Genomic DNA, 12372 nt, shown 5'->3' on the forward strand with positions numbered 1-12372 from the left:
GGGCCAGGCGAGATTCTTGTGGAACTTTGAAAGAGCTTAGGCAGAAGTAGGTATGGAGTTTCTAATTGGGTTGTTTAATGTCATTTTAGGACGGATAAAATGCCAGAAGAATGAAGGTGGAGTACGATGATGCCGTTGTACAATAACAAGGGTGATAGTCAGAATTGCAACAACTACAGGGGTATCAAACTATTAAGCCACACTTTGAAAGTGTGGTAGAGGGTGGTAGAGAGGATGAGGAGAGATATGTCTAATTTCGAGAACCAATTGAGATTCATGCAGGGGCGATCAACTACGGAATCCATCCATCTTTTAAGGAGATTATTGGAGCAGTATATGGATAGAAAAAGAGACTTACATATGGTGTTCATTGACCTAGAAAAGGCACATGATAAAGTTCCCAGGGAGGTTTTATTGAGACGCTTGAAGTCTAGAGGTATACTTGTGACATACACTAGAGCGATTAAGGAAATGTATGATGGAGCCAAGACCCAAGTGAGAATGGTGGGAGTAGACTCAGAACAGTTCCCAATCTAGATGGGATTGCACCAAGGATCAACTCTTAGCTCGTTTTTATTTGCTTTGATGATGAATGAATTGACACGATATATTCAAGGGGAGATACAATGATGTTTGTTATTTGTAGATGCCATACTATTGATTAACGAGACACACGACGAAGTTAATGATAGGCTGGAGGTTTGGAGACAGATCCTAGAGTCTAAAGGTTTCAAGTTGAGCATGACTAAAATAGAGTCCATGGAGTGCAAATTCAGTGACGCATCACATGAGGCAGATGCGGAAGTGAAATTGATACTTAAGTCATTCCCAAGAGAGGGCTTCAAGTATCTTGGGTCAATAATCCAAGAAAATAGGGAGATCGACGATAATGTCACACTTCATATTAGAGCAGACTGGATGAAATGAAGGCTTGAATCCGGTGTCCTATATGATAAGAATATGCCACCAAGACTTAAAGGTAAGTTTTATGGAGTGGTGGTTAGACCAATTATGTTGTATGAGGCAGAGTGTTGGCCAGTCAAGAACTCACACTTTTAGCAGATGAAAGTAGCAGAAATGAGGATGCGTAGATAGATGTGTGGGCATAGTAGGAGAAATAAGATTAGGAACGAAGATATATGGGACAAGGTGGGAGTAGCTTCCGTGGTGGACAACGAAGAGCGAGACCGAGATAGTTCGGGCACATGTAGAGGAGGAGCACAAATGCCTCAATGGTGGGGCACGAGAGATTGGCAATGATAGGTCTAAGGAGATGTAGAGGTAGACCGAGGAAGAACTGGGGAGAAGTGATTAGACAGGACATGACACATCTTCAGTTCACCGAGGACATGACCTTAGATAAGAGACCACGGAGGTTGAGGATTAAGATAGAATGTTAGTAGTAGTCGAGCGATTTCTCTCTTTTTTGTGGAGAGTATGATTCTAGTTAAGAGCACTGTATCTGCTCTCTCTTATTATTATTATTATTATTAGTAGTAGTAGTACCACACCCCACTTGTGGGATCACACTGGTATATTGTTGTTGCTGTTCTATGGTAGAAATGTTGTTAGCAAGGGGTAAGGTCAGCTTTCATGCCATACCCCACTTGTGGGATCACACTGGTATATTGTTGTTGCTGTTCTATGGTAGAAATGTTGTTAGCAATATCCTCATTGGACAGCTATATGCACTTTACCACATATATCATTTTCATCCTTTTGGATATGTGCCGCTTAAATCAGCCTTTATGTTGTCTAAGTTGCCTATTTTTATGCTTCCTTGATTTTAAGGGGGGTGCAACGCCTGTTTTTGTCCAAAATATTATGAGAAAGTCTAACATTTTCTGTCCTACCTACTTTGCAGGAAAAAGGCAATGAATATGTCAAGATGGGCAAGAAACATTATTCGGATGCTATTGATTGCTATACGAGGGCAATAAATCAGAATGCTTTAAGTGATACTGAACAGTCAATTCTCTATTCAAACAGAGCTCATGTCAATCTTCTCTTGGGAAATTATAGACGTGCACTCCTGGATGCAGAAGACGCAACCAAATTAAATCCAAGTAATTTTAAGGTATGCTTTTTCACTATGCATCATGTGTCGTATTACGGGCCATTGTTTCCTGCAAGTGCTGCATGTTCTTGGAGTATGTGACATGTATTGTACTTTATTCATAGGCACTTTATAGAGCAGCAAAAGCATCATTTTCTCTGAATCTGTTGGCTGAAGCAAAAGAGTTCTGTGAGAGAGGTCTTCAGCTGTCGTCATCTAATGAAGAACTGAAGAAGCTTGCTAGGCAGATTGATATACAAAAATCAGAAAAGGAACGGCGTGATGCTGAAGTGTCTAAAGCAGTATCTTCTGCTAAGGTCTAAAACTATAGTTTTATCTGCATATAGTAACAATTCTTCATTCTGGTAGGTTCTCACCACTTAAGATGAACTATACAGGCCCTTGTTTCTGCATTCGAAACTAGAAGATTGAAGATTGGAAAGGCCATGTATCAAGAACTCACTGGACAAAAAAAGCCAACATTAGACAGAAATAATATTCTTCATTGGCCCGTTCTTCTTCTGTATCCAGAGGTTATGTCCAGCGACTTCATAGAGGACTTCTGTGAGACTGACATGTTTTCAGCTCATCTTGATATGATATCCTTTGCTATACCTCCTATATATTGATGCAAAAATAATAAATACGAATTCTTAAGCCAAATGTGGTTTTCTCTGGTTAACACCAATTTGACCAATCATTCTTATTTAACTATAGAGCAAGTTTTTGTTTTTCCATTATTATGAAAGATTTTGGTCATCCTTAGCTTCAATACATGTTTTCAGAAGGTTGCCCGCCTCTGCCATGGGATAAAGAAAATGCTTACACTCGTGATGCTATTGAGTTGTATTATGAGGTATATAAATGTTTCATCATCTCTGGTGGCAACAATATTTTTACTTTTCTATTTCTCATGTCACTCAGAGAATCATCCCAATACATAATCTTAATAGGAGCACCTACTGGGCACCACTGAACATGGTTTTGCTCTACATAGATGGCTAACATACTGCTGTTTGCTCAAAATCTGGCACATTAAATTAGAAAGAATCTCATTATGATGAAGTCTTCTTAAAAAATCACCTACGTTGGTGTTAATTGAATTTTGTGGTTTGATTTGATGAAATTAATATGATTGGAATTGAATTTTTTCAAGTTTGAAGTCGATTGGATAAAGATGCATAGGTACAAATGCTTTTTGGTTCCGTTTGATCTTATTATCAAATTAAAAGTAAGAGGTCTAATTGGTGCATTCCCCTAGAACTTTTTTATCAATTCTACTTCATGAAAAGGCGAACCTTTTGAAAAATTCTTTTATGAAATTGGGCATGTAGCCACCACAATCAATTGGGTGAAGGAGCTTTAGATCTGTAGTAGCACAATGTTGAAGGCTGGAGCATCTGCCCCTTTGGGTCTTGAATATATCATCAGGGTAGTTGATAAGCTCTTAGGGGTGATTTGGTTTAAAAACAAGTTATACACGAATTGTAATATAAGGATTAATGATGCAGGGATTGTAATGCAGAGAATACTTTTTATCGAGCCTTTGGTTCATTGTGTTAAAAATTGTATATATGGTATATAACTTAAACTTGTGACTGGTTTAAACTGTATAATAGTTTGGAGACGGGTTTTAGGAGACCCACAAGGGTAGTTTTGGCATTTTAAATATTTTATCCATGTATATATAACTGCATCATGGTATTGTTATACCACATTAGTCTTGGTATAAAACAATACACCAATTATACCATGATTAGTTAAACATGATTTTAAAACAGAAAGAAGGTCATACATGATTCAAAAGACAATCCAAACATTGGATAAGTACCAAATCTTATACCATGATTATTTCATTCAATCCGTCAAAATAAATGAGGTCTTAATGCTTTCCTTTTTAGTGCCACCAGTTCAAGCGGATGTAATGTGCTTCTCTGTTCTGAACTTGTGATTGAGCAGGCTTGTGCTGGAGTCTGTTTATCCAAGCGAGATATTCTTCGCTATCTGCTTGAAGGAACAGCTGCTTCTCATGTGGAAGACTTTGGTAATGAGGAGAACGGTTCTGCTCAGAGTTCAACCAAGGGTGGCATTTCGCAAGGTACACTCCCCCATCTCTATATTCCAACAGATGAAAATTTGAGGAACTCCACTTTCAAGACTATTGCAATCTTTAGTAGATTTTCTGCCTAGTGTCTGAAACAAGAGACCCCTTGTACCAATTCGAAACATAGTGCAGATTATGCTGTGCGCTGGTCGTAGGTGGTCCGCTGAAGGGGTTTCCATGGTTTGGTTCAGCCTTCTTTTTTCCAAAATACTTGGATTTTATCACATTTTTGCTTGTTTATTGAGTATAATGAAAGTTAGACTCTCCAAACCATCAGTGTTGTCTCGGCTTTCCTTTAATATGGGTTTGTAACTTTTTATTTTTAAAAAATGAGGAGTTGCACTCGATTGCCGACTTTATATGTCTATGGGTACAATTATCTCCCCTCCTTTAAACCTTAAGGATACTAGGACCTCTCACTTATTATATAAACAATGGCATACTTTTTAGTGGTAGATATTACAGTCTTGGTTCAAATGTACGAGTGTTTCTGCAGTGGTAGCTTTTACTTTCAACGACCTTAATCTAGTGGTAGATATTATATTCTCGGTTCAAATGTACCTTTTCTGCTCAGTGTCTGAGTCAGATTTTCACCAATGGAGGGTCAAAATATATAGAAGTAGACCCATAAAGAATCCAACGGGTGTCAATATGTAGTATATATACGTTAAAAGAAAATTTTACCTAGCTGCACATTGTAATTTTCCGACACCCCTTGAATTCCCGTGGCTTTGCCACTTCTTTTGTAAAAAATGTGGTGCATCTTGAACCACGTCACTAGGCTGTCTTTTCCCTTTTGCCTTTATGGACTAATTCCATTCTTATTTTTCTTCACTCGATCTTTTCAGCGGATGCTCCTAGATGGGTCAAAATTAATGAGAAAAGAACACTTTATGATGTTCTAAAGGAACCGAGTTTTGTTGTTACTGGAATCCCTGGTATGCCAGTTTATTCCTAGGATTTATTTGCACTTTATGGAGTCCCATCACGCTCATCTAATGTAAGATTATTTTCTTATCTTTTGCTGTAGTGTTTTGGGTTGTCTCAAGGAACTCCAGCTTCCATAAAGACTTCAAATCTGGAAATTGGGCTCCTCCAGAACTGGCATGAATTTATGGAGTAGTTGCAAGTCCCTGATTAGTTCCTATTGTCATGCGAGTATCCTCATGTACGATACACCGTTATTTAGCGTTTGATAATGTAACTTCAGTATAGTTGATTTTGTCCATGTAGAGTAGAGAGAATTAGGATTCTTGCTCATATTCTGTAGACTGCAGCTGTGCAAATCTTTAAGGTTTCAGCTGTTTGTAGGTGTAAAATAATGGGTAGGAGGGGAATTGTGTTGGTGTTTACCTGTTAACAAAATGAAACATGTTTATTCATTTATTATAGGACATTATGGGAGAGAGAATAGTTGTGGTCATATAGAAGACAAGACTCTTTAAAATTATGTCTAGTGTTGGCAACATAGACCTGGATCTGCAATAATATCAAATGTTTCTTATCGTTGCTCTTTAGTCTTAACTAAAGGTGTTAATCGGGCCGGGTTGGGCCACTAACAACCCGCTTCGACCCGGTTTAGCTCGTTCTGATAAGGGGTGGGACGGATTGGCTAGGGTAGGGGGTTGTGCCAGACGGGGTCGGGCCTTTTTTTTGCTACCGGTGCGTCGGAACACGGCTAGCCGGGTAACCCATTCAACGGTTTTAACTATGTTCCAACGCGATTTAAGTTGTAATTTTTTTTTTTCAAAATAAAAAATGACCGTTGGGCAACAATCATTTTTTGCAATTTAGCCATTTCGGCCTATCCCCTAACTAAAATAGCCCCTCCATCCCTAATAATTGATAAATTATATTTTTAGCCTTTCAAAAATTATAAATGCCCCCCTTTTCTTCATTTGTTCTCACAACTTGCTCTCTTCTTTTATTCTAATTCTCACCCCCTCTTGATTACTGAATTGCTTAGCTCTCAAGTTCTCAATTAATTAATATTTAAAAGTTTTATCGATTATTTACGGTGGCCATTACAAAATTACAATTATCAAGTGAAGTGTGGTTACCATTTTTGTTACGTTCAAGTTAAATCATGCCATGTGCTTCTAGAGTGCCCTCTCATGTTTCGGAACACTTTGAGGTGGTTGAAGAAAATGAAGAAGTTCGCAAAGTAGAGTGCAAGAACTGTGGTCGAGTCTTTAATGTTCGTCGAAAGTGGGAGGGTACAACTGGTTTAAGGAGGCATATCAAGGGTTGTCTTGAGCGTCCTCCAGGAATTCGTATTTAAGTTCATTTGAGACAATTTGCATTATTTTGAATTTGATAGACTTATTTAAGCTCAATATGTTAGTTTATTAGGCAATTAAATTTGAAGTATTATCATACAATAAAAATCTAAAATGGAAGCCTTTGAAGTTTGATCCTTACATATTGGTCTTATTAAATAATTTTATGTAGCCACTTAATTCCAATTTTTAAATTTGAAACTTTAAAGTTTAATAGTTTGTTATGCCTTAAAATATTTGTTTTATTATTTAAAAGTTTGCAAACACTAAAATATCAATTACATTGAATAAAGAAACATAATATACTTAAAAAAAAAATTAACCCGGCTATATCCGGACCCGATAAGCCCGAACCTGAATAGGCCCAACAAAACCCGGAATATCCCACTACCGGCTCGGAACCCCAGGCCACTAACCGAACGTGCTATTTTTTCCCATGTCCAGCCCGATCGGGCCTGTCCTGTCCGATAAACACGGGGCATTTGCATCTATACCCGCTTTTTGGGTTACATTTTAACTTGTGCCCGCTTTGCAAAAAAAATTGCAAGTGCACCCACTTTTTCGCGTAACTTCAGCATACGGGACTGAAGTAGCAAACGCAATCACGCAAAACTTCAGCATTCTAGTAGACGGGCCTTAAGTAGCAAGTGTGCTGAACCAAGTGTGCTGAAGTTTTTGCTTGTAATTGGTGAACTTAAGCATAGTAGCTGAAGTTTTGTTCTCTATTTGCTGAAGTTTTTGTTTGTAATTGCTGAACTTAAGAGCTGAAGTTTTTTTGTCCTGGATTCATTAGTTTTGTCATTAAGCTTTTTCAAAAACTTCAAAAGATGCTGAAGTTATTTAGTTCATTTATAAAAACTTCAGCACTAAATAAGCTGAAGTTTTTTTGTCCTGGATAAGCTTTTTCAAAAACTTAAGCAAAAGATGCTGAAGTTATTTAGTTCTTTTCAAAAAAACTTGAGCACTAAAAGCTGAAGTTTTTGAAGAACCAGTATCCATCTTAAAAGCACAAATTGCATTGATATGGACAAGTGTAACATTAACCAGTTTTTACATCAAGAAAAATTTCAATAGCCAACGAGTTGTGAGGAACAGTCAAGAATTCAGCTTTTGGAATCAAAATTAACCAACGTACAGAGGAACCGTGTCCTTTAAATAGTTCTGTTTTGCTTTGCCTGTGATCCTGATGAATTGTTTTTGAGTTCCGATGCACCAGGACATATCCAAAAGGGAACTGTGATAAAGACAACTACACACATGGCTAAAGCAGAAAAATAAATTTCCAATGATGCTACACGAAGTTATCAAAAACTTAAGCTTCCATCCGCCAGAAAGTTCACAATTACAATTTTACAGTTGCTTTAGCAACAACACCAACAGCAGCAGAAGAAAGAAGAAGAAGAAGAAAACGAAGGAGGAGGAGAAAAAAGGCTGAAATTGTTTTAAAAGTTTTTACGATCTTTACTACCGTAATTGATTTGATCAATGCCCAACAAACATCGAACTTAAAGGGTTAATTCTGCCAAGTCTCACGTGCAATAGAAATACGGTACGGTATATCGAGAAGTTTTATTGTGTGCCTTATACAACTGACATTAGTTGTGTTAGATTCTTTTTTGTTTTACAAATTTGTGGATCCTAATCTTATACTTTTGGGTCCACAAAAATCTGTGTCCACAAAATTGTGAGACAAAAAAGATGCCTCGTACAACTAGTGTCAGTTGTATGAGACATAAAATAAAATTTTCCCGGTATATCTGCCAAACGCTAATATAATAGACAATTAAGTTTATAGTCTCGACTATTTAGCAGTTTTATTCTGTCCTGACGCGATAAAATTAATAATTTGCCAATCTATAAGATAAAGCATTTAAAAGAAACGTATGTTCTACTTGATATAATGATATGTAAGATGAATAATCTCTTTATACGTCAACTTATATTCTGATAGAGAATGAAACATTCAGTTGATTTTTAAGTAGAAAGCATTTTCAATGTTATGCGTTCAAGTCAAACTCCGTGGTAATTTACCTACCAATTTTGCCAAAATAAATTTGAGATTTATTTTCAAATCCCAAATTTGAAATCCCAAAATCCCAAAACTTGGGAATTATGTACTCTTCATTTTTAACAGGCTTTGTATATCCAATTACAGCCCATTGGTTTTGGTCTGGAGATGGTTGGGCCAGCCCAGCAAGAAATGATGGGAATCTTTTATTTGGGTCAGGGGTAATTGATTTTGCTGGTTCAGGGGTTGTTCATATGGTAGGTGGAATATGGGGTGCTTTAATTGAAGGTCCAAGAATTGGGAGATTTGATCATGAAGGAAAACCAGTAGCAATGAAAGGACATAATTAATGGGACATTGGTTATTCTTGGAACTTTTTTGTTATGGTTTGGATGGTATGGTTTTAATCCTGGTTCTTTCATGAATATTTTGAAGGCTTATGGAAATAATGGGTCATATTATGGACAATGGAGTGCAATTGGTAGAGCTGCTGTTACCACTACACTCTCTGGATGCACAGCTGCTTTAACAACATTATTTGGAAAAAGGTTATGTTGAAATACAATAATCTTGAAATTCCTAGCATTGTGTCATTTATTAGTTGCATGATTGTGATGTATTTATGTGATTAAGTGCATAACATTTATGTTATTTTTTATAAGCTAAGTTCATTGTGTGTACAAGTTTTGCATTCTGATGATAGGCTATAATTGCATATTTTAGTCGCTTATTACACTCGAATTTACTGCACTTTAATTGAGTTTGCGCTTTAATCGCTAGTGTTTTGCACTAATTGTGTGTTTTATGCCTTGTAGGTGTGATTCCGAGCTATATAGATGTTATGGAATGAATTTAAGTGATTTGAAGCTTTGAAGTCTGAGTAAAATCTCAAGGAATTAAGCCGGGATCGTGTTCGGGGGTCAAATTTGATAATTAAGTACGAACGAAGACTTGAGGAGGCATATTGCGCACTGTCTAGTAAAATAGACATAACTTTTTGCTCAGAACTCCATTTGGGCTCACAATATATGGTTGGAAAGCTAACTCAAAGGGCTACAACTTTCATGTTTTACGTTTTTCTAAATTCCAAACGGAACAGGGTGAAAAATCGCGGTTCCACCGCGACTGCGGTAGAAGATGGTCGCGGACAACTGAAGAATCAGAGGGCATGTTTGTCCGCGGTTCCACCGCGACCGCGGCAAAACTGCGGCAGGAGGCGGAAATTTCAGGGACTTATGTGCAAAATACGGGATTTTAAGCCCTAAACCCTATATTAAACCAAGGAAGCCGGCTAAGAAAGGACAGAGGATAGATTTGAGACATAGATTCGACCTAAGGAGGCAAGAACACATTGGGAGCAAGGCGGAGAATTCTTCTACGAGTTTTTCCTTGCTCTTCCTATTTTTCATTGTTGGTTATGACTTTTAGTATTGTAGTTTTACATACTATTATGAATAGCTAATTTGTTATCTAGAGTTTTGATAGAACCTTTTGTAGGATAAATTCTTGTTATGTTTTTATATAATTGAGCCATAGATTTTCTCTATTTGTTCAACTACGTTTATATTCTGGTTGATTGAAGAGCTCTCAATTAGCTGTGCCTATTTAGTATGCATAACTCGGGAGAGAGTGCATATTTAGGTAATTGTTGAACAACACCACTCCCAGAGTATATGAGGGATCAATAACCGAGGTTTAAAGGCGGGATTAGGGATAACGAAGCCTTGAGTGCGATCTGAAGTGAGCTGTATAAAAAGCCAGCTAGCGTAGCTTGGGAGAGTGCGTCTAGTAAATTGTCGTAATTACTCGGAAGAGATTTACGGTAATAAGAGTGCTCATGATCGCTAGAGTATACTTAGGCGAAATTATAGAAGACATAGCGGGAAGGATTTCGACAATAGGGGAAATCATAACTCTAGACCTCCTTAATCTTTTCTCTAACCCTCAGTGTCGTTAGTTGTTAATTTACTATTTTAATTTGTTAGTTAATTAGTTAAACAGAAGAATCTTAATATCTATAAGTTAGGAATTGTTCAAGCTTGTCTTCTTGGTGATAGTGAACAGTTGTAGCTAAACCTTAGTTCTCTGTGGGATTCGACTCCGGACTTGTAAACCGAATTATATTTGCAACGACCGCATTGTCCTTTTTATAAGGCATAGTTGGGCGTGATCAAACTTACCCCTATCCCGAGGGGATAAAGAGGCTGTTTCTGATTGACCCTCGGCTCAACAAGACGAAAAAACGACGAAAAAAGATAATATATCAGTACCATCAATATGGTATCAAAACAGACAAAGTTCACAACTTTGAGTCTCACCGTCACTTATTATTAAAGAAAATTTTGACATGTTTATCCTATAAAAAAGAATCAATCTTGCATGAAAAAGAATATGTTGAAGTGCCCGTACGAGACTGTCACAAAGTGTTCAAATCTTCTCAAGCTTTGGGTTGTCATAAATTGATTCACAAGAAGAGCAACAATATTTGCATTTGAAAATTAAGCACAACGTGGGCAAGTCACAAGAGAAACTGATGCTTTGGCTAGTTCAATTTCCGAAAATCTGTCCTAACCTTTCTTTTAATAACTTATTAAAATATTAATTAGTCGAAACTTGGATTAAACTTAAACCAGGATCTGAGATATAATTATTAATTACTGTCTAATAATTATGTTCCTATGGATTATGTGTTGCAGACTCTCAAATTAGCAATCAATTATTTTGACAAATGACAATTCCCATATCTTCTCTTTTCCTTTTCTTATGAGTATAATATTTTTTTGGGTTGATAAGTGGATATGCTTATCTGAGAAGTTGCTATATACAGGATGCTGAAACAGGCATTGAATATCAAATTTGACAGAGATGAGTGTTGGATTTTTCATTTCCCTTTTATTTACACAATATAAATGATTGCAACTCGCACCTTAGTTGAATAACAACTACTCCGTATTAATGTTGTCACTTTCATTTTCTTTTTCAACCATCTTTTATTAATTGTTTATTCTCCTTTGAGCAAGCATGAGCTGGAATTGATTATGATCTTCACATGGGAAAGTCTACCCAAATAACAAGCTGTAAGCATGTAACACTATTTTTTAATCTAAAAAATAAGGCAAGAAAAATAAAACTACAAATTATAATATTTAATTTCAAGAAATGACCGGCATTCTCTCTTCATAATTTTAACTAATGAGTTGAATTACATATCTTCTACGGTGATCCTTGAGCTTGTGGATGCTTTCTATTTGTAGTTGTGAAACTAATGAGTTGTGATGAAGACAAATTTATTTTGCTTTGATTTGATTGATTCACTTGAATTAATGAACAAGTCATATTAAACTAGTGATAAAATCATATTTGTGCAGATTGTGTCACTTGTGACTTGTATACTTGACATGTTCTTATTGGCCTTTTGACTTGATTTGGCATGCCACCTTATTTTGCATGTGGCATGATTCCAGCATTTTATTTGCTTAATTTGGTACACCGCGTCAATTAAGTGAATTAACGTATGCAGAAATTTAGACCTTTAAGTTAAGTACCATCATATTGGACCTTGGCTAATGATACAAGGCCCAGTACTCGACACCCAATCACATCAACTAGCCCAAACCAAATTGAACTTTTAATAAACCAATATAGCTGTGGAAAATAACGCTATATAACCGCTCTTAAAATAGTGGATTAGTTACCTCCTATAGCAAATGTTGATACCTTGTTTATTTTAAATAAATACTCTTTAAAAAATTTATATTTCATAGGAACCTTTTGATTTTTATAGCCAAATATCTATTTATGGTCACCTCCTACCCTTAAGCCATAAAATAAGCTTTGTATTATTTTTCTCTCTCATATCCCCTCAAATTTCTCCTATCCCCTACCCCATATCTATTCTCCCTCTCTCTCTCTACTTCCCGATGTC

The 12372-nt window shown here is 36.6% G+C and overlaps 1 protein-coding gene across 1 annotated transcript in view; it reads left to right on the forward strand.

Moving 5' to 3' along the window:
* LOC109218247 (tetratricopeptide repeat protein 4 homolog) overlaps nucleotides 1-5662 on the forward strand; it is a 7284-nt gene extending 1622 nt beyond the window's left edge. The window contains exons 2-8 of the mRNA XM_019382601.1: nucleotides 1865-2077; nucleotides 2182-2373; nucleotides 2455-2655; nucleotides 2832-2912; nucleotides 4016-4154; nucleotides 5009-5098; nucleotides 5191-5662. Coding sequence (XP_019238146.1) covers nucleotides 1865-2077; nucleotides 2182-2373; nucleotides 2455-2655; nucleotides 2832-2912; nucleotides 4016-4154; nucleotides 5009-5098; nucleotides 5191-5270 — 996 coding nt within the window. The 3' untranslated portion in view covers nucleotides 5271-5662. The remainder of the gene's footprint in view (nucleotides 1-1864; nucleotides 2078-2181; nucleotides 2374-2454; nucleotides 2656-2831; nucleotides 2913-4015; nucleotides 4155-5008; nucleotides 5099-5190) is intronic.
* The last annotated feature ends 6710 nt before the right edge of the window (nucleotides 5663-12372 follow it).

The sequence above is a fragment of the Nicotiana attenuata genome, unplaced genomic scaffold (genome assembly GCF_001879085.1).
Source record: "Nicotiana attenuata strain UT unplaced genomic scaffold, NIATTr2, whole genome shotgun sequence".
NCBI classification, from domain to species: domain Eukaryota; kingdom Viridiplantae; phylum Streptophyta; class Magnoliopsida; order Solanales; family Solanaceae; genus Nicotiana; species Nicotiana attenuata.